The sequence below is a fragment of the Anabrus simplex genome, chromosome X (assembly GCF_040414725.1).
Source record: "Anabrus simplex isolate iqAnaSimp1 chromosome X, ASM4041472v1, whole genome shotgun sequence".
Taxonomy (NCBI): Eukaryota; Metazoa; Arthropoda; class Insecta; order Orthoptera; family Tettigoniidae; genus Anabrus; species Anabrus simplex.
Genome location: NC_090279.1, coordinates 115,405,927 through 115,431,453, shown reverse-complemented (window position 1 = coordinate 115,431,453; position 25,527 = coordinate 115,405,927). Strand labels below are relative to the sequence as shown.

The following is a 25,527-nucleotide window of genomic DNA, read 5'->3' as shown; positions in this document are numbered from 1 at the left end:
TTGATATCGGAATTAGAAAGATGTTTTTGAAGACTTTTGTGTGGAGCGTGGCATTGTATGGAAGTGAAACATAGCTCAGAAAGAAAGAGAATAGAAGCTTTTGAAATGTGGTGTTACAGAAGAATGCTGAAGGTGAGATGGATAGATCGAAACACAAATGAAGAGATACTGAATCGAATTGGTGAGAGGAGATCGATTTGGCTAAATTTGACGAGAAGAAGAGATAGAATGATAGGACACATCTTAAGACACCCAGGAATTGTTCAGTTGGTTTTTGAAGGAAGTGTAGGTGGCAAGAACGGTAGGGGTAGACCAAGGTATGAATATGACAAACAGATTAGAGCAGATGTAGGATGCAATAGCTACGTAGAAATGAAAAGGTTAGCACAGGATAGGGTGGCATGGAGAGCTGCATCAAACCAGTCTATGGACTGATGACTCAAACAACAACAACATGTTTTAAGTTCGTGCACATAGGTTATGTTAAGATAGCAGCACACGTACAAGCGATGGTCGCACGCTCGCGTAGAAGTTGTTTAGTACGATAGTTGATGTATGCATTATCAAAAGGTGATATGTACACGCTTTTAAACCTTGCTATTCTTACTTCTACTATGTTCGCAAGATTTTTAAACATCGCTATTCCTTATGCTTTAAGTTCGTGCGCATAGGTCATGCTAAAGTAGCAGTGCAAACACACGTGAACGTTGTACATTCTAGCGGAATGTGTTTGGTATAATAGCTGATGCATGCAAAATCGATAGGTGATGTGTACACGCTTTGAAACTTAACTATTCTTCGTGTTTTATGTTCGTGCACATAGGTTATGCTTACAGTGACTCTATATGTACAGTGTGGCCAAGGCCAGTCCAGCCGCCATGTTTTTGCCAAGTACTCAATCAGCTGATTTTTCATTATTTCAATTACAACGAGACTGTAGGCTCATACAGAGGAATTATATGGGTCATTATATTCTGGTGGGCACTTACATGATTAAATATAGATTGTACCGTATATTAATAAGTGCCTGAGGACATGAGCACATACTAGATTAAATTTGATAAAAGGAAACTCGTGACCATTTCCCAAGGCACATCCCAATGGAGATGAGCTGCACATACCTTTTTAAACAACACACCAGTCCTCCTGATTTTCTTAAATCTCTGGCAGTAGCGAAAATCGAACCTGTGCGTTCGAAGACAACAAGTTATAGTGCTAACCGTTAGGCTACAGATGCGGACAGTAGACTGATGAAGGTTGATATGGGTAGTAATTATTTCAATAAAGAATAGTTCAGTGTTTAAAATGTTATTTTTTTTTGCTTATACTGTATGTATATATCGATACTGGGCATATTTAGACTTAGGTTACCTGAATACTGGTAGCTGACTTCTCATTTAAATAATTCTTGGCATACAGAAATTTACAATTACTTAAGTACTGGTAGCTAAAAATTCTGTGTAGGTAGGCAGGTAGGCCTATAAAGATATTTATATTATAATACATATGGGATCGTACAGACACTATACATAATGGTAGACTCATTGTCTTGAATACTGTGTGATGAATACAATGAGATTTTTCTTTCACATATCACATACTGTTGATATGTATATAAGCTAAACACACATAGAACATAGGAAATAATTTTAGTAAATTAGGCCTACTGTATGTATATTATCCAGTGGATACACAATATTATATTACCTAGCTAGTTCGATATTTACATTACATTAACATGATATATCTTTCCAAGCACAATTATAACAGAAAAAGTAAGCAAATCTTGTAAGTAACATTTTCAGTAAGGATTAATAGGTTACTGTTACTGTGTTAAATGTAGAAGTGGTACTAGTTAAATAAATTTTAGACAAGTAATTGTTTAGTTTGAGATACCAAGTTCATTTCATGGTACAATAGACATTTCATTGAGTAAAATAACACATTACCTTTCATGAGGAGATTCAAAGAGATTAGTTTTCAGTTTTAAGAGTTTGGAAATATCATACAAAATCATACACTGGATACATATTGAAAATGGGAAGACATAGTGTTACCAAATGTAAGGTCAACTTCTTAACCTCCATTTGCATAACTTTTATCAGAATAATATGATCCCATGAGTAAGTAACTCAAATTAATTATTTTTCAGAATATATATGGTACAATACAAAAAGGAATTTAGCCTACCTGTAATGTGTTAATGTAGGCCTAGGCAAATTATAGGGTAACACATCTTTTCATTACTCACAAAATCCTTTTTAAGAGAATCCTCAAATATTACTGTATTTACAAATTAATTATAGCATTATTACACAAATCGATAGCCTAGTACTTTCACAGTTTCCATCACATATTATTCACACACATCATGACAATACAGCCCAGTACAATGAGGTTAATACCTTCATTCAAATCAAAGATGAATGAGCTGCTACAGACTTGCTGCTAAAAATGTTTTTGCTTTTTCTTGTTCTGGAGGTGATTTTTAACCTTAAAACAATATATCTGTTCAACAAAGTGTTCTGCAAATCATGACAGTCAGGAATATGGCACACATTAACCTCACTTTTTATTCTACATGCAAAATAGTGTACTAAGTTTACATTTTGAGGTTTTACAATACCTATGTAGTTAGAAAATATCTCTTCTACTTTAAAAATAAATTGAAAAGTAGGTTCATTAGCAAACCATAATGTGTTATCTTTGAAGCATTTCAGCCTGGTCAGTTTCTCATAAGGTAAGCCATAGGGTTTCAAACCACCTAAACTCATTAAGCATTTATCACAATGCTCATGGTTTTCACTTATGCTTTTAATAATGTAACCCAATAAACAATACATGCTATTTTGTTCACTTGAGCTCATGACTAATCTCTTAAACACCAAACCCTGTGGTAAGTTAGGTTCATTTGTTACCTTTGAGGGCTCAATATGCTTTATATATTCAAGAAAACCTGCCATTGTTTCTCTGTCATCCTCACTGTAACTTCCTCTGTTTACATCTTTCATGTATTGGGAGAGCATAATTAGTTTCAAATTCTGTTTAAATTGTAATGCAGTTGGGACTATCTGCTTTGCCCTAACAAGACTGAAAAGGTTTTCTAAAGAGTCCTGGGTAAACCTGGAAGTCAAAATATACTTGTAATTACAATCATTTAACAGAATATTTTGTAAATCTAATATGGATTTAGTACATATCTTAACACCAGTTTGCACTGGTTTCCAAACACCTTTCTTTCCAATTTTAAGTAAGGAAAAAATGTCAATAAACCTTTCCAGAAAGAGGATACTTTCATTATATGATACTATATTATGCTTACTTAAGGCCATAGTTGGACAGCGGGAGGTCAAAATTGCAAACCACTTTTCTACCAAGTCTATAAACCATGCTGTTGTGAAGTAATCAGGTCCGTTTTCTTCCTCTGCTAAGAATTTTAGACTGCTGCTTACTGTGTGATTGATCACATTAGTAGAGGTTGATACCCTCATTTTATTCAAATGTGTAGGAGACAAGTCATTCTCACTTAACTTTGGTGCTAATTTAAAAGTGGATCTGTTTTGATGTTTGGCAATCTCCTCTATATGAGAAAAGTTTACCTTACTGGAGATTAAACCAAATTCTTTTACAATGGATTCAGGAACCGTGATTACTTTATTGTTTGCAATCATAGATTTGATATTTTTAAACAAATGTACTGGGTCTGGAATGACATATATGTTTGAAGTTTCATCAACAGGATGGACAAATGTATTAACAGTTTCACAGTAACGACCAGCTTTAACACCTACACTCCTCCAAAAGCCCTGATTTGGTGATCCCATGTCTGATACGATTCCTAATATGGTAAGACCAATTTCATCCGCCTCTTTTGTAATTTCAGAAACAATACTTCCATACACTGCACCATTAGTGCTATCCCCTGTTAAATAATAGCCTACTGTTTGTTTCCATTTACTCGATATGCCACCTAACATGAAGACCAAGGCATGTGTAGCTTCACCTTTATGACCTGGTAATGTAATATCCCCAATAAATTGTTTAGTTGAGGTGTCATTCATTTTCTGGTACAATAGACATTTCATCAAGTAAAAGAACACATTGCCTTTCCTGAGGAGATTTAAACAGATCGGTTTTTAGTTTTAAGAATTTGAAAACATCATACAAAATTCCTGACTGAAATGGGAGATTCTGAATTTTCCTTCGGAGGGTTCTTAAAGAAGGGAGAGGATAATTTTGTTCTAATAACTCTCCATATCCATTCCTTCCACATAAAAACTTTAATTTAAGTGCCTTTTGAATAGTTGTGTTTGACCAGCTTGATACTTTTCCCCCTAAAGAGTTTAACTGGTCATCCCCAAAAACCTTCTTTTGTGTATTTGTCATTTTTTAACGTTGTTTCTCTATAAGTTTATTATATTTACTACACCTATTTTTAAGCTTACGGTTCTGTAACAAAAGCTTGTCATACTTATTTTTATACTGTTCAAGCTTACTCTCTAAACACTTCACTTTTTGTCCATCACTTAAAGACACAAAAGAAATATCTGATGCTACAGATTCACCCAATACAGGCACTGGGAATATTTCACTTACATTTCCTGAGGTGTTGATAAGCTGCTTTTTTGGGCTTGGAAGTTTACGAGGTTTGGGAGGATTCATTTTTATTTTTGGTGGTTCTCGGTGTGAAAAAATTGTTGGAACTGCGTTCCATTTGAGGGCTCTTTTTCCATCTTCCCTCGTTTTTTCCCACATGTCTGCTTCAAAATGAGCCTATAAAAATACGAACACTAGTATATAATGACTAGTTTTCATTTGGCAAATTGGAAGGAAGTATACAAACAAAAGTAATGTCATGAATTTTGTGCCATATTTGGTACTTACCTCGCACAAGTAGGAATAATTTGTAGGATTCCAACCTTCTCTTCTAACCATAGCACCCCATTGTTTCCTTCGAGATGGGTCCCGCGGAAAAGATTTCGTTATAAAACCCTTTTCGGGTCTGTTTGTACATCCATAAGCACAACAGCCAGGCATGTTATTTATTTTGATCTCGGATCACTTAAATCCATAGATGTTCACACGTTTCAAAACTAATAAACCTTCGTAGTTAATAATGAAACATTATCGGTATTATTAATGATAAAATATGTAGTTTAAACTTCACAGAAATGCCGTCAAAGGAGATCTTACACTGTGCAGAATACACATGTTTACATCAGCTGACTGAACATTTGGCAAAAACATGGCGGAGCCAATCAGAATGAAGCACTCGTTGGCCACACTGTACATACAGAGTCACTGTAGGTTATGCTATGATAGCAGCACATTCTAGCGGGAGAAGTTTTGTACTCTAGTTGATGCATGTATAATCGATAGGCAATGCGTACACGCTTTTAAAACATTGCTATTCTTACTGCTGCTGCTATGTTCACAAGATTTTTATACATCGCTATTCTTTATGCCTTAAGTTCATGCGTATAAGTTATACTAAGTTAGCAGCATAGTTATAAGGTTGACGCGCGCTCTAGTGGAAGAAGTTTAAAACGAAAGTCGATGCATGCAAAATCGATAGGTGATGTGTACACGCTTTGAACTTGGCTATTCTTTGTGCTTTAAGTTCGTGCACATAGGTTATGTTAAGATTGCAGCACATACAAGCGATGATTGCACGCTGTTGTAGAAGTTTAGTACGATAGTCGATGCATACATCATCGATAGGTGATGTGTACAAGCTTTAGAACATAGCTCTTCCTTGTGCTTTAAGTTCGTGCACATGGGTTAGGGATACACAAGAGCGATTGCTACATGCTCTAGCGGAAGAAGCCTAGTACGATAGTCAGCGCATGCATCATCGATACGTGATGTGTACACGCTACTCTTTAAGCTTTAAATTCATGCACATAGGTGGCAGCACACAATTGTGATCGTTGTACGCTCTAGCGGGAGAAGTTTAACTTTATACACATACGTTAGCAATACACATATGCGATCGTTATACGAAAGTCGATGCATGCAAATCGATAGGTGATGTGTACACGCTTGAACTTAGCTATTCTTTGTAGTTTAAGAGTTCATGCGTATGGGTTATGCCAACGAGCTAGAATAACATAGAGGGGCTGTAAGCCTGTCATCAGCGCTCCCTGCTTGAAGCAAGTTGATAAGGGGCAGCCATGTTAACGGTTGTCAAAACAAAGCGAATAGGCGCGAGAGCATATGTTGAGGTGACAGAGAGATCGTGCATGGCAATTTAATTCCCTAAGTTTTAAGAAGTGAAAACATAGATTCTCGCTTTCAAGAATGCCAGCCGTAAGCTCAACGTATGGTTGTTCTAATCGGAGTAATAAAACCAAGGATGTATCGTACTTTAAGTATTACTGAATTATAGCCGAGATTCCTTTTCGTAATTTCTGTTTGTAATTAAATCCATTTTATTGTTTACTTAGCGAAAGTACGGAGAGCCACGGTAAGTATTTGTCGAATTTTGTTTCAGATTTCGTTTAAAGAACAAGGAATGAACGGAACAATGCGTTGTGAGGGCGAAAAGAGATAAATGGTATCCCACTCAATTCGGCTGCTTATGCTCTGTACATTTCCAGCCCTATTTAATTTTCATTCACATTTACAAATAAAGGAAATGGAGCGCCCACAACCAAGGAAACGTAACCACAAAAAAAAAACACTTATTTCATTCAAACGTACACTAAGTATGGTAAATACAGAATTTTACTGCAATTTTTTAAATGTATACAGTCTTTATTGTAGATGTCTGTTGCCCTGGTTTTTAAAACTATGCCACACTTCATAATGGACAACGTTCAAACCTACCTTTCAGCTAGTAATCCCAGTATGATATGGTAATGGGAGAAACATGATATCCCTCCTATATTATAATAAATAATTACACTAAACGATTATTGTGGTAAAGTATTCATGGGCCGCCTCTGTGGTGTACAGGTTAGCGTGAGCAGCTGCCACCCGTGGAAGCCCGGGTTCGATTCCCGGCTCCGCCACGAAATTTGAAAAGGGGCACGAGGGCTGTAACGGGATTCTATCAGCCTGGGGAGGTCAACTGAGTAGAAGTGGGCTCGACTCCCACCTCAGCCATCCTCGAAGTGATTTTCCGTGGTTTCCCACTTCTCATCCAGGCAAATGCCGGGATGGTACCTAACTTAAGGCCACGGCCGCTTCCTTTTCCCCCCCAACAAGGCCCCTGGTCAACATAGCAGGTGCAGCCCTCCCTCACATTTGTATCCCCCGACCCAATGTCTCACGCTCCAGAACACTGTCCTTGAGGTGGTAGAGGTGGGATCCGTCGCTGAGTCCGTGGGAAAAACCAACCCGGGAGGGTAAACAGATTAAGAAAGGAACACAGTACTCATGAGGATGCAATAATTTTAAAAATATGAACAGAATGAGGTTGTAACCTATTATTGTAGGTCCCTATGATTTTAAGGCTTCCTGTCATAAATATTTATGTCCATCGTTTTTATTCTAATTTACGCTTAACCACAACAACCAAGCAGGGTAACGCTCTTATTCCGATTTCGAGGCCTATTCGTATGTCACTGTGCGATGATTTAACTACCGGTACCCTACAATCAACTGATCGTGATGTTGGCCTCGTGCCGCAATATGATGAAGTGGCGGTATTCGCTTTAATGCTTCAAGCTATCGGCAACGGTCTTTAATTCTCTCCCAGTGATTCTAAAATGCGTATTTTCTACACTTTTCGTCATTTAAAGGCCATGCCCGCTTGCTTGTGTGACAACAGGAAACATGGCGGACTCTCGTTCTATTAGCTTCACCCAGGCAGCGCTTCCGCCTCTCTATGTTATTCTAGCTCGTTGGGTTATGCTAAGATAGCAGCACAATCTAGCGGAAGGAGTTTAGTACGAGAGTCGATGCATGCAAAATCGATAGGTATTGTGTACACGCTTTGAAACATGGCTCTTCTTTGTACTTTTAAGTTCATGTGTATAAGTTATGCTAAGATACCAGCACAATCTAGCGGAAGAAGTTCAGTACGAGATTCGATGAATGCAAAATCAATAAGTAATGTATACACGCTTTGAAACATGGCTATTCTTTGTACTTTAAGTTCATGTGTATAAGTTTTGCTAAGATAGCAGCACAACCTAGCGGAAGAAGTTTAGTACCATATTTGTTGCATGCAAAGTCGATAGGTAATGTGTACACGCTTTGAAACATGGCTATTCTTTGTACCTTAAGGTCATGCGTATAGGTTATGCTAAGATAGCAGCACAATCTAGCGGAAGAAGTTTAGTACGAGAGTCGATGTTTGCAAAATCGATAGGTAATGTGTACACGCTTTGAAACATGGCTATTCATTGTACTTTAATTTTATGAGTATAGGTTATGCTAAGATAGCAGCACGATCTAGCGGATGAACTTTAGTTCGATGGTCGATGCATGTAAAATCGATAGGTGATGTGTACACGCTTTGAAACATGGCTATTCATTGTACTTTAATTTTATGAGTATAGGTTATGCTAAGATAGCAGCAAGATCTAGTGGATGAAGTTTTGTTCGATGGTCGATGCATGTAAACTCGATAGGTGATGTGTACACGCTTTGAAACATGGCAATTCATACTGCTGCTCTGTTCCCAAGACTTTTAAGCATAGCTAATCCTAATGCTGCTCTTAACGACGTCGAGCTAAGGATTACGTGACCGTGACGTCACAGCCACGTGCTCTTGTTTGGTAAACATAGCCACGTGCTTTTTTGACCGCTGTCTTCTTGACGAACTCTAACCTCACTTTGGAGGACAATAGAGCGTCGCTAACCTCACTGCTGCCATCTTTACGGCGGTAAACCTCAAGGCTGCCACCTTATGCATGTTATAGCGGGAATTTAAAATCCAACAACAGAACATTGCTAACCTCACTCTTGCCATCTTTACGGCGGTAAACCTCAAGGCTGCCACCTTATGCATGTTATAGCGTAGAATTTAAAATCCAACAACAGAACATTGCTAACCTCACTCTTGCCATCTTGAAAAGTTCAGTGTTCCAAACACTAGTTCGGAAAACGTAACTCATCGCACCTCAGGGATTTTATTAGGTAAGACGTAACCCCTAGGTTCCATTCCTTGTTCTGAACATAAAACCATTTACCAATAAAGATTAATATTCTACACTTAACAAAGTACAAGCGTTCTTGCTGATAGCGATCGATGAGGTTGTTGCTCCTTTAGCCCTTCTGCCCATTAGCCCTACAAGGAATGTGCGGTAAGGAGGAAGAGTCCTTTCATCCTTTTTGCCCTTCTGATAAGATGTAACCCCTGGGTTCCATACCCTATCACGATTTTTTCGGCTTAGCATTTTGCATTGTAGCCCTCGCCTGCATAAGCTACATGCTTGTAATCTATGCCAACAGATTGAAACAATATGTTTCCGAACCGATATTTCATGTTACTTATTTATGTAATAACTTGTTCAACAGCTAGGGACTTAAATGTAAGCAGAGTATTTCTTATAGCATTAGCGTTCTGTTTAATTTTACTTCCCGCATAAGCTACATGCTTGTAACCCATGCCAACAGATTGACTGATATTTCATGTTACATGTTTATGCGATAACTTGTTCGACTGATTTTCACACAAGACGAATGATGGAAGGTAAATAATTTGAAGTTATACTTTGGCTATATCGTTTACCGAGCGAGTTAGCTGCGCAGTATGGGTAGTGTGTTTTTGATTTTTTTACACTAGGCAAATCATTGAAGTTGTAGTTTTGCAATATTGCTTACTGAGCGAGTTAGCTACGCGATATGTGCACAGTGTGTTTCCATGGTTTCTGATTTTACACTTAGCAAATCATCAAAATTGTACTTTTGCTCTGAACACATCAAACAATGTTCAGATCATATGTTGAGGATAACAACATCAATTACAGTGTTCGATTCTAGTCTTGTTATGTTTCATTCTGATCTTAGAACAAGGGTACCACCTAACATGTTCCAAACACATGTTGTATTGAGTACAGTGTTCGATTCTAATCTTGATCACTTATTTTGTGTTCTGAACACATCGATCAATGTTCTGATCACATGTTGTATCGAGTACAGTGTTCGATTCTAGTCATGATCACTTATTTTGTGTTCTGAACACATCAATCAATGTTCTGATCACATGTTGAAGTTAACAACATCGATTACAGTGTTCTATTCTAGTCTTGTTATGTTTCAATGTGATCTTCTTAGAACAAGGGCATCCCCTGACATATTCTAAACACATGATGTATTGAGTACAGTGTTCGATTCTAGTCTTGATCGCTTATTTTGTTTTCTGAACGCATCAATCAATGTTCTGATCACATGTCGTAACGAGTACAACCTTTGATTCTACTCTTCTTATGTTTCGAAAGTCTAAACATGCACAATAATGTTATCGCTGCACACGTTTGCTTCGCGATGCAGGTTTAAACTTGTTCGATATAAAGCTATGCCTTGACATAAGAGGCGGAGGAGGAGGAGGAGGAGAATGATAAGGCCTTAACAGCCTATGTATAGTCGCCATTGTTTAAAGATGATAGCTGTCAAAATAATTTTTCAAATTGTCCACCACATTTCAGCTAAAGAGGGCAGCAGGGTGCTCTGTTGATTAAGCACATAGAATTTCAAATTGCCCTCCACCGCATGCATAACAGCAGCTGTTATCTTGCGCAGTAGCCTCTAAGCTAGCTTTCTTCATAAGAGTAGCTGCCATCTTGTGCGAGCACCCCTAGGCTGTCTCATAAGGAGCTATGTATAGTCACCATTTTGTGTCCGCCATCTTGCGTAAGCATCCCTAGGACGTCTCAAGCCATCTTGTGTCTCATAACAGCAGCCACCATCTTGTAGAAATAGATAGCTGCCAAAGGGAATCGAACCGTTGATCTCATCATTAGACTATGTTTATCTTGTTCGTGATACTACGAACCTACGTATTAGGCGGAAAAATTTTGTCCCGTTTGCTCTACGATGCACCGTTTTCGAGATATTTAACATTTTGCATTTAAGTCTCCAAATTTAATGAATCGAACCAGCACGGTGCGTTATACTCTCTACCATAGCTAGACCTGATCATGTTACGAAGACAAGCTAAAACAGAGCAAATGCCAAAGGGCCTAAGTAGGAACCGAACCGTTGATCCCATCATTAGACTATGGTTTTCTTGTTCCTCATACTGCGAACCTAGGTATTAGGCAGAAAAATGTTGTCCGTTTTGCTCTACGGTGCACCGTTTTCGATATATTTAACATTTTGCATTTAAGCCCTAAATTTAATGAATCGAACTAGCACGACACGTTAGCCTCTAAGCTAGCTTTCTTCATAAGAGTAGCAACCATCTTGCGCAAGCACCCTTAAAGCGTCTCATAAGGAGTTGTGTATAGCCGCCATCTTGCGCAAGCATTATTAGGGCGTCTCAAGCCATCTTGTGCATGGACCCGTAAGCCGTCCCATAAGAGCAGTCGCTATCTTGCGCAAGCATCCCTAGGGCATCTCATAAGGAGCCATGTATAACTGCCATCTTGCGCAAGCATCCCAAGGGTGTCTCATAAGAACCTGTGTATAGCAGCCATCTTGCGTAAGCACCCTTAAGGAGTCATGTGTAGCCGCCATCTTATGCAATTAGCGTCGAGAGAGGGCTGCTGTAGAATTTTTCTTTAAATTATCCACCACCACATGTCAAAGGTATCTAGCTAAAGATGGCAGCACTGCGGATGACAGGTGACGAATTTACATCTACTACGATAAAGAGGGCAGCACGGTGCTCTCTGGATTAAAGATGGCGGATGACAGCTGTCAAAAAAGCACGTGGCTATGTTTACCAAACAAGAGCACGTGGAATTTGCCGCCATCACATTTCAAATGTATCTAACTAAAGAGGGCAGCACTATGCTCTGTTGATTAAAGATGGTGGATGGTAGCTGTCAAAAAAGCACGTGAGTTTGTTTCCAAACAAGAGCTCGTGGAATTTTTCGATTTGCCGCCACCGCATTTCAAAGGTATCTAGCCAAAGATTGCAGCACGGTGCTCTCTTGATTAAAGATGGCGAATGATAGCTAACAGAACTTTTCAAATTGCCCGCTACTACGTGCTTAAGGTAGTAGCCATAAAGAGGGTAGCACGGTGTTCTGTGGATTAAAGATGGCGGATGACAGGTGATGAAATTTCCCGGAGGTTAGCGATGCGTTGTTGTCTGTCAAAAAAACACGTGGCCTTGTTTACCTCGCGCTAGTTATGTTAAGTTGGCACTACTGGGGTTTAGGCCCGTCAAGATGGCAGTACTGAGGTTAGCGATGCGTTGTTGTCGATGACAGCTGTCATAAAGCACGTGGCTTTGTTTACAAATTCAAATTTCCCGCGGGTGGTGGAGGAGACCTCTGGGAGGCCTCTGACTGTGGTGGTGGTGGTGGAGGAGGCATCTGGGAGCCCGGTGGCGGTGGCGGCCGCCGAATCCGTATATTATACTACTTATATAGTCAACATTTACTTTTTATATCAAGGATCTTTGAATATTTTTATAAAGTAATTAGCTTAGTTAGGTGAGGAAATAGATTATATCAAAATATTCAATTTCTATTTTTAGATTATTTAAGTGATATTCGATAAATTTATTCATTCTTTTAATGTCCTAGGTTAAATAAGTACTTATAAACATCCGTAGATTAAGTATGATAGATATTTATGAAGCGTTAGTGATTAATTCGCGATATGGAGACGTCCAGCGAACTGATTTTGTGCGAATTTAGCCGTCTAGCTCACCCGGTGACTTTACTCTCGGAATTTAAGTCTCGAAATAGATACTTGATTGATAGATAATTAATGAATTGAGCTAGTCAGGATTTCTTTGCGGCCCGACCTGGACGCGGGAACGGCGCAGAATCCACACGAAAACATGGACATTAATTATGAGAAAAATAAATTTGGGATGCTCTTTGCCATGTTTAATAAAGTCCAATCAACGTATTACCAGAAAGATCGTCCGCTATTTTCGCCTGAAAAATTTAAAAATAAAGCACCGGTTGTAGTTATAGACTGACCTTATCATGAGTAATCTATAAAAGAATCTCCTGTCGATATTCGTTTAAAACTGGAAACATCTGAAAACATTCCTGCTAACAAAACAGCCTAATGTCTTATTACTCATATGAGTGATGTTAGTTACCATCCGCTAACGAATATTGTTACAAGACTATAAATAAGGATAGCCTTTTATCAGGAACAGTAGTGTGTGCTTCGACTTCGTACGCTATGGAAGAGAAAGAAGAAACAGACTACACGGTTACAATCGTGTTGATAACAAATAAAAGTGTCAATGTGCATGCTGTTCGCATGCTAATACGCAACATCTTATTTATCTCACACAAGTAAGTGAGGCTATTAAGATGTTCTATAAACATAGAACCTTATATCAGATGCCAAAACATATGATTCAATGTTTACCAGCAGGATTTTTAGCTCGTACGCCGCTTATTTCGTAAATGCTTTTTGGGACATCCTTCCTCTCCACAGTAGCATGTCAATCGATGTAGCTTTAAGCAGACCCTGTCAACGTCATTACAAGTATCGAGGTAAAAATGGTGATTGGGATGGACCTAATCCAAAGATTGAAAACTGTACACAGTGTATGGGTGAACTTTTTCCCTTCATGAATAACAACACATGAATAACAAGGTGAGAACTGCAGAAACTCCTTTGTAAAGCATAACATAGTATAATAAATTTCATAATCAATACATGTTTTGTTTAATTTGAATGTTGCAGGGGGCATGCTGCCTCTTTGCAGTAAGCTATTGAGTACAGCAACATAACCAAGACTGTTATATAACCGGTAGTAGATTGTTAAATTCTGTAGATACTTATACAACAAATAGTTCATTAAATTTAAAATTTTCTGCTTATTACATTCCTTTGTCTCCTTACACCTGCTCATTCCATTTATAAAGGCTTGAGTTTACTATAGTAACCTTGATAACGAACAAGTCTAAACATGCATAACAATGACATCACTGCATGTTAAAAACAGAATAATAGCACGTGCTCACTCCTGTGATGCGTAAAGCCTTAAGCATAATATCGCGTCATATTTATACATGTTAAGACTTGTCGGATGAAGACATAAAGCCATGAGCTGACCCGTCGGAGGAGATCAAAAGAGCCAATGTATTGCCGCCATCTTGCGCAGTAGCCTCTAGGTTAGCTTTCTCCATAAGAGCCTGTGTATAGCCAACATCTTGCGCAAGCGCTCTTAGGCCGTCTCCCTAAATCCTGTCTCCTCTAGACCAGCTTTCTCTGCAAGTCTCTGTGTATAGCCGCCATCTTGCGCAAGCGCCCTTATACCGTCTCCTTAAATCCTTTCTCTTCTAGACCAGCTTTCTCCAGAAGTCTATGTATAGCCGCCATCTTGTGTAAGCGCCCTTAGGCCGTCTCCTTAAGTCCTATGTCTCCCCTGAACCGGCTTTTTCCATAAGAGTATGTGTGTAGCCGCCATTTTGCGCAAGCACCCTTAGGCTGTCTCCTGTCTTCTCTAGACCAGCTTTCTCCATAAGTTTGTGTATAGCCGCCATCTTGCGCAGTAGCGCCCGTACCAGCTTTCTTCATGACCCTCGTGTATAGCCGCCATCGTACGCAATCGCCCCTAGGCCGTCTCATAAGAGCCTATGTATATCCGCCATCTTGCACAGTAACCCAACCCAGGAGTTAGTCCCATAAGAGCCTGTGTATAGCCGCCATCTTGTGCAATTGACATCGGGAAGGGCATCTGGCCGTAAAACTAGGGCCATGTGTAGTTAGGCTCCTCCATGTGGTTAAGGCCCTGTGTAGTTAGGCTCTTCCATGTAGTTAGGTGTGCTCTCTTATTATGCGAATCTCCATTTCCCTACTACTTAATATGGCGTCTCGGGAATCCCCATTGGCCTACTGCTGAAGATGGCGTCGGGAAGGGCGTCTAGCCGTTAGTTAGGTTAGGTACCTCCATGATAGCAGCTGTTGACGTCGGAAAGGGCATCTGACCGTCAAATTGAGGTTAGCCCCCTCCAAGATGGCGACTGTGAGCTTAGGTTTGCTCTCTTATGCAAAATCGACGTCGGGAAAAGCAACTGGCCTTAAAACTGAGGTTAAGCCCACACTCTTATGCAAAATCCACGTCGGGAGGGGCATCTAGTCGTAAAACTGAGGTTAGGCCCTACAAGATAGTGTCTGTGAGGTTAGGCTTGCTCTTGTGCAAAATCCGCGAATTGGCTTAGCCATACTACTATACTAAATGTCAATGACCTCAGGGTCAGAAACCACTTAGGTATACTACTAGGGGTCAATGAACTCAGGTGCTGACTCAGCAGGAAAAAATGCTGACGCCATGGTCCAGAATCCCCCTTTCTCCCCTACTCAGGACAGATCTGCGTCGTCCTCGGCTCTGGCACAACAGTGTAACACATTGTACACTATCACGAGTGACGGTCAGTCACATTTTATTACGGTTTGGGTTACCAGCGCATCGTCCACTTCTCCACCTACCTTTGACTAATGTGCATAAACAGGCTAGGCTGCAATGGTGTATGGAACGTCGTTGCTGGGGACAGTAACGGCAGCAGATAGTGTTTTCGGACGAATCCAGGTTCTGTTTGTTCGAAATTAATGGCCGCATTTTGGTTCGCCGCAGAAAGGGAGGCATCACACTGATTGCATTCGCACAAGACTTACAGTGCTAACTCCAGGTCTTATGGTGTGGGCTGCTATTGGGTACAACCACAAATCACAGTTGATGTGTGTCCTGTTTGATCTACGGTGAATGACATCCTGCGACCCGTAGCCATATCCTTTCTGCACGACACCCCAGATGCCATATTTCAGCAGGACAATGCGCAACCACATGTTGTTGCACGGACATGTGCCTTATTGTTGTCACAGGATGTCAGACTGTTGCCCTGGCCCTCCCGATCACCGGACTTGTTGCCAGTCAAAAATGTGTGGGATACAGCGAAACGACGGAATACAGCATGGATAGTTATGCCCCAGGACGCCATTCACGCCTTATACGCGTCGATGCCATCACACATGGAACAATTTATCAGCTTCCATGGAGGACCCAGTGCCTACTAGTCAACAGGACACGTGCTGAACCTAGGTGACTGAAATGCTAATTATGCAAAACGTACTAATGAACATGTCCTGTGAATATGAACTTCCTGCCTCTAGTCTTTCAAGGTGATCTGTTTTTTATGAACATGAATGTATATCCGTGATCTGCAGCAAATAGTAAAACATTAACTTCATAATTGTCAAAGTTCTCTGCAAAAGCACCCAAATCCCAAAATAAGGATACTGATGGTTAGTTTTCAGGCACAAAATTGTATTCCACACAGGTAAATTAGTAACAAACACAAGCGAAGTGACAGAGAAGACAGCACAAATATTTTTTTTCATTTAAAAATTTAATTAGTATGGGACAGTTGAGGGGTTTCTCGCACAGGCATCTATTGTACCTATTCAATTAATTATTTGAAACATTGGACATTTATTGGACATTGAAATATTCAAAAAATGAAATGTAGGAAAATATTTGTTCTATCATAATTTATGAATTTCATTATGGTCCGTATTGACAACTGATCACTATCAAAGGGTAGGAAGGGTCTTATAAAACTGGGACTAGTTTCGACCCCATATATATTGGGTCATCTTCAGCCACGCTCCAACTGGAAGACATAAGCACACATAGAACCAATAGTGATATAAACACTGATATGACATCATTTATAGTCTTAATTTAAACCATTGATGAAGTCTGAATAACATATCCATACTTTAAACTAAATAACACATAAAAAATGTTGTGGTTGATGGCGAACTATTTTTTCGTTTCTACAGCAGCCCTTGTTTTTTGAGTTGATCTGGGAGTTGGTATCCTTTTCTGTGTAAACACCGATATAATTTAAACCATTGATGAAGTCTGAATAACATATCCACACTTTAAACTAAATAACACATCAAGAATGTGGTTGATGGCGAACTATTTTGTCGTTTCTACAGTAGCTATTGTCTTTGAGTTGATCTGGGAGTTAGTATCCTTTTCTGTATAGACGAGCAACTTGACTAATATTCATGTTTGTTCAATAGTAATATGGGTCAAGACTGATGTAGCTTTAAGGGGAACATTCGTACTTTGAATAGGTTTTCCTTATCATCAATGTAGTGATCTATTGTTGATTTCGAGGTGAATGTCTGAAAGGAACATAATTTGAAGTAAATAACTGAGAATATAAGGGAAGCAAGAAGATCAAGATAAATATGTATAGCTATATGAGACTCACCCCTATGTTGTTTGTAAGTTGTATGCACTTGGTACGGACACCAACACCAGACTGATTGTTGAGAGGGACAGGAGTATACCTTATGATGGCGGCGATTGGAGGAGCTTTTAAAACAAATAATAACAATTTTTCCAATTTCTTTAACATGTGTAAAGTCAATCAAACTAATAAGTTTTCTCAATCAGGTGTCTACTAACTGCAATGCAATAGCTGTGAAAGTATGTATATTGGGCAAATAGGATGTAACTTTTCAATAAGATACATGGAACATGTCAATGCTTCAAGATACAATCGTTTCTCCGGCATGGCACATCACATGACAGACTCAAAACATAATTTTACATCAATTGACCAAGATCTAAGCATTTTAAAAGTAGATAGGAAGGGCACCATGTTCAACATATTGGAGAATTGTTACATTCATTTATAACAATAGTTTAACCCTAACCATAATATTAATGAAATTAATGAAAAATATAATATTCTATATACACAAAGATAAACGGAAAAAAGACATGTTAAGTCCACCAATCAGTTCAAATCTACCTATTCGCCCCCCACCCAAACCTCCTCCAATCCCTGCCATCATAAGCTATACTCCTGCTCCCTCTCAACATCCTGGGGTACACGAAATTCCCTGCACTTGCGGTAAGGTATACATCGGCCAAACATGCTGGTCTGTTGGTACCTGTATCAAGGAACATGAACGTAATATTCATCTCAACCAACCAGACAAATTGGCAATAGCTGGGCACGCTCTATCGTCGGGTCATGATGTCATGTTCCAAGATGCTCGAGCTCTTACCCACACTAGACACTATAGGTCCAGGATTATACGGGAAGCTGTGGAAATGTCTCAAGTATTATTACAATATTATAAGTCCACCTGTTCAATACAATACAATATGATCCATACATATAGGTTAATTTATAAGTATATGTATTATTTTTAAGATTGATATAGGCTGATGATGCCCGTAAGGAGGGTGAAACATGTACCTTTGACTTTTATGTATTATGTATAAAAAAATATTTGACCATATGAAATAGTGGATCATATTGTATTGTATTGAACAGGTGGACTTATAATATTGTAATAATACTTGAGACATACGTCAACTTCAATACAGAACCAAAATGAGAATAGTTACTTGTAAGCTGTGGAAATACGCAGAAATCCTAACAATTTCAACAGGGACACCAGCTATCAATTAAGTAATACCTGCGTGCCGGCCATTAAGAATTTACGTACGGAGTTCCCTTCCCTGTCCCTTCACTATTGTTATTTCATCTCGGTGTTTTCCATATTCGCACGTTCCTCATCACCAGATGTTTCATTCCAGGCTTGTGTCGATGTCACACACCTGTCTATGTCATGTTATGTGACTCTCTTAGACTGATTCTGATGATTTGGTCAGCTTCCATTTTGAACGCTAGTGCTGTGCCACGTCCTGGGAGCCATCTGGTGTTGAATGAAGTACAATTTCCACGTCTATTATAACATCTAAATTTAAAGAGTCATTGTTAAAGAAGCCTTTCTCGTGGACAGTCGAGCTTTCTTCTGATGACGCAGAGCATGGTTCTCTGCAAAACGTAAAGAATTTCACCTTATTTTCTTGACACGGCATAAGCCCAAAAGCCTATACAGTATCATGTCTACAAACATGAATATCAATCAAGTTGCTCGTCTACGCAGAAAAGAATACCAACTCCCAGATCAACTCAAAAACAATAGCTGCTGTAGAAACGACAAAATAGTTCGCCAGCAACCACAACATTCTTGATGTGTTATTTAGTTTAAAGTGTGGATATCTTATTCGGACTTCATCAATGGTTTAAATTAAGACTATAAATTATGTCATATCAGTGTTTATATCATTATTGGTTCTATGTGTGCTTATGTCTTCCAATTGGAGCGTGGCTGAAGATGACCCTATGTATATGGGGTCGAAGCTAGTCCCAGTTTATGACAATATACAAGCTAATAGTATTGTAGAGGTGGACTCTTCCTACCCTTTGATAGTAATATTTGTTCTACACCCACACCTTGTTTTACAGCCAGATGTCAACCCTATTTAGAAGGATGTATTCACTATGTATTGCATTAAGACGAACACAAATATCCCAGTCTCCAAGCTTGAAGAATTAACCGTTAAAATCCCCAGTCCAGCTGGGAATCAAATTCGCAATCCTCTGAACTGAAGGCCAGTACTCCGACCATTCAGCCACGGAGCCTGACAATAAAAATATTTGTTACATTTAATTTTTAAAAATAAATTAATGGCTGCATGTTAATTTCATTAATATTAATTAGTTAAAAGAAATGAAAGAATTTTCGTTAGCTGAATGACTCAGAGGCCCTGCCAAGGTTAATTCTTCTAGCTTGGGGACATTGTGTAGCAGCCAGCGAGCAGTGAAGAGACGTAAGTAAATCCTGATCCCTGAGCCTGTATGGCCAGCACATTTTAAAGAGTCAGGAGTTGAAATAGGACAAACTATACCTGCCCTTTTATTACTGCATTTCGGATGACACCCAACATTTCTTTGATTTTACATGTTATATTTATTATTATTTATTGAACATCTTTGATTTTACCAAATGAGGTATGTCAGAAAAATGAGCAGAATGAATGCACAACACTGCTTCAAACACAACATTCGACATGCATGACTTAATCAGGTTCAAGACCAAGAATATATATTTCAAGGTATGTACAGCCAAACATAGAAACTAATTTGCATGCCAGTGCATGGATTCACAGGAACCCTTATAAAACACACGGAGGCCATCTGGAATATTATAATGCCTATCTTTCAAAACTGTGTTACAGAGAAGCTTTACAAGTTCTCTTTGACTGGAACCTGCTCAAAATTTACACAAAAATGTTTAATGCAGGCGACATTTCTTCGATATTTTAAAACCAACCATCGAATTGTATGTGCAATTGTTTAAGGGCATCACAGCAATTATCAGTATTACAATTGGAAAAGTGACATATATAAAGAGGGGAAATTTTCAAAATCTTTCTCCTCAAATTACAGTATTTTTCACAGAAGTTCCATCTTAAAAGCTGAAGTTCTGTCCCACAACACATTCTTGCTAAGGAAAGAAAAATTTAAATCACTCAAAATGGTTTGTAATGCTGGTTTAAAAGCTGATCCCAGCAACTTTTCGTATATGTTCTTACATTACCACAGCCATAGTGTCGGGGCTCCCTGGTCCTCAAAGAGCTGAAATACCTGTCTCTTCACCTAGATACAACACACCACACTACCAACCCCTACAGATTCATGCAATACAAATATATCCCTCCAAATTGGCTGTGTCAGGAAGGCATCCAGCCGTGAAACTGAGCAAAACCACACAAAGTACTGACCTCGAAAATTTGGGGAAAAGGTCAGGGAAGAAGAAGTAATAGAAATTAAAATTTGTTCTAAGTCACTTCAGCGAATATTCTATACACAGAAATTTTCATTTAATATTTTATTAAAGAAATTAAATATGAATAAAATGGTTCCAAGCAATTTCTGCTATTTTATAAACAAATTGGATTTAATATTTCACAAATGAAAATTTAATTCCTTTAAATTAAATTGAATTTAACATCTAAAAGGGTTAAACTACTGCATTTGATTCCAAGCTATACTGGTTTGAAAACTCAACACATTACACAAGATAATGTTTTATTTTCTTATCCATTCTGTTCTGTTCTCTTCAACTCAGTGCATTCCTTTCTCTCCATCTACTGATGGTTCTTCTTCATGTGACGAATGGTTACTAGCATCAGTGAGCGTCTGGTACCAAGTTATGTATCTAGAATCAATGTATTGAAGAAGTGAACGTAACTCATCACACAGACTGCATGTCATAACCCCTTAAATGATCGGCGACTATAATGTTCCATTCTGCTCTCCATATTAATAATAGAATTTTCTAATTTTGTACTCGTATAGAAAAGAATAAAAGGGCACTGATGGTTATGGAAACAGAAAAGAAATCTAATTATGGTTGCAGGGTTCTTGCAGTGAATTCATGAATTACTGAAATCAGAAGAATATACAAAAATAGAGTACTAGCTCCAGTACATACAAATGTAGTTTTCTTAAATATGAAAAAGGAACTCGAGGAGGATTCATAAACTGAAAATATCAATGTGCATGAGAGATGGTTTCTTCACAACAATGAAGATAAGTCCTATTATAATTCTTCACTTACTCCTGGTTGTGAAATATTCCCCTGGAAATGCTGCAGTTGGCAACAGTCTAGAAATTCTTTCTTAAGGCAACCCAAAGAAATGTCCAAATGTGAGGGTCAACATTTCTATCAGTGGTTCGAACAAATACGTGGACATTTGTAACAAGCTGCCAACGAATATAACAGCAGAAACCTCCAGGTACAAAAATAGGAAATAATTCCATAAGACCTTTTATTTATATTGAAATATACAGAATGAAACATAACACGACAGCAAATCAACAACTGAATACTACCTAAAATAATGTGCAAAGAAAATTGACGAATTATTCATTGCTCAACATGAACTTTGTACAAATAAACATTCATGAATTTAAAAAAAAAGGAAATGTAACATCACCATTTCAGATCATTCTGGCTGTCTTTAAGCAGATAAGGACAAGGGATATTTTTCCTTATGAAAATATGTATTTTTCTAAAGACAATTAATATGCATACTATGGCTCTCAACTCTTACATACGACGTAAACTTCTGACGCACTTGTTATCTAGGTGATAAATCCAGCTTGATGGATATTAGATATGATAAACGACTGAGTCAACCGTGTGTGCTATTAACTATAACAAGATGGTCCAAGTCGTTGGAATATACAGTAACACATTATATAAAAAAATTGGCTTTACAAACAAAAACATCTAAGAAATATGAAATTATGTACTGTTTCAGTACTGTAATCTTAATGAGGCCACTTGCTATTGCAATATACAGCATTCTTCCTGAAAAAACATTTGAAATAAATTTCTTGAAATACTGAAGTAACATTATTTTATAACTGAAAATCAACTATTGACAATATATAATGAAAATAACTTACAGAAAGACTCTATGGGATGGAGTCCAATTGTGACTCTATGGGATGGAGTCCAATTGTGGTTTAAAAAAACCGCTTTGAATAAAAATGTAGTTTATTTACACGAGCAAGTCCTTTAACGTTTAACCCCCATTAATACTCGAACTTTCATCAATACCTGGGAAAATGTGAGTGAAATAGTTACATAACAGTGTCTACAAATAAGATATATATCAAGATTAAAAATTAGAAAACACTGAAATGAGATGTAATGATCCTGTAATCTCTCTCAATTTAGCAACACATTTCAGAAATAAAACTAACTTGACAGAACATTTGTTTTCAATTGTCCCCATAATGATGACAGCCTGCACAATTCTTGTAAGATGATCAGTTTGCTGATCACACATTCTGGTGTCGAAGCTCCTTCATTTAATGTCAGTGTTACTCTCCTCTTAAAATTCTACTGAGAATGAGGTTCTGATCTGTTTCTGATATGTATGTACATGAAATCATTAGTGCCAAGATTTTTATTCTTATTTCCCCAAAATTTGTTTACCAAATTTCTTCGCATTCAAGAACTGCATATACTTTCCACACAGCACCAAACTGGTCTTTCTGCAGCTCTTGCATAGGTTCCAGAAAGAGATTTCAACACCTTTCATAAGGAATAAATTTCATCGATTTTCTATGAACCATAAACAACATTTTAATACTGAACTCATCATCAGAAGACAAATCGATTGCATTAACATCTATTACATTATATTACCAGTTCATAACAAATGTGCTTGATTTGATGCCCTTTTCTTTTCTTTTCTTTTCTGGGCAGTGCAATTACTGAACACTCAAAAGAATTTTCAACAGTGCAGAAGGCATTGCTGTACATTAAACTGTCAAAATGTTCCTCCTTTATTAGTCAGAGAATGAAAATTACGTAAAATAAAATTAAGAACTTTACAAACAACGATCAGAAATATAAATATTATTCTTTCCTTCTTTAATAATATTTCAATGATAATATTTTTCACGCGTCAAGTCACAAACAAAATTAAAAATAAAGAATCAGTACTGTCCAGCGCCGTCTCTTCATCCCCCAAGAAGTCATGTCCTCCCAAGACTGCAGTATGAAAGAAAAAAATAAAACAAAAAAATAAATTGACTTCTCTCATTCATTACTTCTAAGCTAGTGATAAAAATAAATATACATAAAAGTATATCAGTTCCTTAGCTATTTCAGTTATAATTGAACTAAAGCAAAGAAGAGGAAAGAGCAAGGAATTCTGGTGCAACTTAAAGCGATTCCATTACTGAGAACTGGCAACTTAACTGACAAACTTAATAGCAAAATTATTCATTCTTAAAAAATTAAAATTGGTACATTTGGAGGATAGAGTTGGGGGACATAATTAGCAGTAGACATCAAGTGTCTCTTAGTACACAGAATAATACAATTTTGGTAAAATTCTACTATAAAAAATATATTGAACCCTGAGAAAATGACTAGATAATTCACTTTTTAATCCTCCATAACCTCAGCTACATTGAAGAATATATGCAAGGATAGAATTTTTTAGCGGCCTTCCACTTCGAGAATACAAATTTAAGTTTCAAAGTTTCTGCTGCATAATCCTAACTTGACAAACTTTCATAGCTATGTACCAAACACTAAAACAGGTAATGAAAACAATAATACAATCCTAGAGAAGGACTGTAAAAATGATATCTTTGAACATTGTTCCAAAAATCATTCCTAGTTCTGATGTAAAATAAGTCCACATTGTTTGACTTATGAAGGTAGGTTGAGAAGAGCACGGTTTTCCCTGGCTGCATAACAATGGAGGCGGCTCATTCAATACCACCCTATTCAGCATGCTGGAAGTGTTAGATAATTAAGACAAACGATTAGATTCATAAATTGAATGCAATGAACAATACAGTACAATAGATGACTGAGGGAACAATGACAAGAAATATTACCAAAATAATAAATAATTGAAAATGTGCATTGAGTAGGTTTAAAAGATTGGGTAACATTATACTGTACAAATGGATGAATTACAGACAGGGCTAATGAAACCAGCTGTAAAGAAAAGGAATATAAAGGATAGGTCTAGAAGGACAATAAATTACTTGAGGGTAGGGAAAGCTCAAATTGTACATTAAGTTTTAAGGCACTCGACTGTTCATTTTTCAGTTTAAGATATGGGATACTTAAAATTCACATTTCAAGACATCGAAACTGGCAAGCCACCACATGTGAATTGAAAAGTAACCACTATCCAAGGAAATTATATTAACTGCTGAGATCTGTTAATTTGTGGAACTTAGATGTATGCATTCTGAAGTAGTTTTTAGTGAATGTTGGCCTGACAGCAAAGGACAGTGTTTTCAAATCCATGATGTTCACATACAAAGTCAATGCCACATCTTTTGGAAACAAAAGCGAACAGCTAAAATGTTGCACTACAGTAACAAATGGCTTTGTTAAAATTATGAAAAGGTTTGCATCAAATTTGTGGACAGTAGACCTGGAAAACTCTCTCATAAAAACAAGTACGCCATGTCTTAACTTCATTGGGTACCTTTCTGGGAAGGTTCAACTAAGCAATCTGATGTTGCCAAAAGACATTGTGGAGGGGAAAAAAGGCACGATTCCAAAGAAAGTCAGGAATTATCATTTATGGCCCACATAAAACCATTTCATGACAACCCCAACCTAAAGAAGTCTGCTTGTAACACTGAAGATCAATTGCTGAACTGAGCGAACTTTACATCCAGTAAAGAGTCTATTTGGACTGATGGTGTCAGAAGTATTTCTGAGGGGTAGTGAAGACTTTTCTCTGACAGACCCATGACATATAAAGTCATAAAACAGCTAGTTTCAACATTGCATCAAAGCAGAATCCACCAGGGGTCCAGAGAATCTACCAATTCAAATTTGCCTCAACATTTTGGCAGGGCACTATGGTGAATCTTAAGAAATATTCAAAAGCAACATTGCTAGAAGGACAACAAATTCAATATTGAACTACTGCAGATGCTGATAACCTCCTATATCATAAGAACACAGGCTGTGAGGATAGTTTAGAGACAGCATATTGCAAACTGAAATGTAAGTTTGAGTTAAACCTAGTTTTGGAAATCCAGGATCGTTCTC

At 37.9% G+C, this 25,527-nt stretch overlaps 1 protein-coding gene across 8 annotated transcripts in view; it reads right to left on the bottom strand.

Annotated features, from left to right (window-relative positions):
* Positions 1-20,825: 20,825 nt before the first annotated feature.
* LOC137503221 (sex-lethal homolog) overlaps positions 20,826-25,527 on the bottom strand; it is a 183,243-nt gene continuing 178,541 nt past the window's right edge. For 4 of the 8 annotated variants that reach the window (XM_068230750.1, XM_068230753.1, XM_068230756.1 and 1 more), the window contains exon 7: positions 21,732-23,487. Coding sequence is in view for 2 of the 8 variants with exons in the window: in XM_068230759.1 (XP_068086860.1) it covers positions 21,128-21,135 (8 nt within the window). In the remaining 6 variants the exon portion in view is untranslated. The other 4 variants (XM_068230752.1, XM_068230759.1, XM_068230758.1 and 1 more) reach the window with 3 other exon arrangements.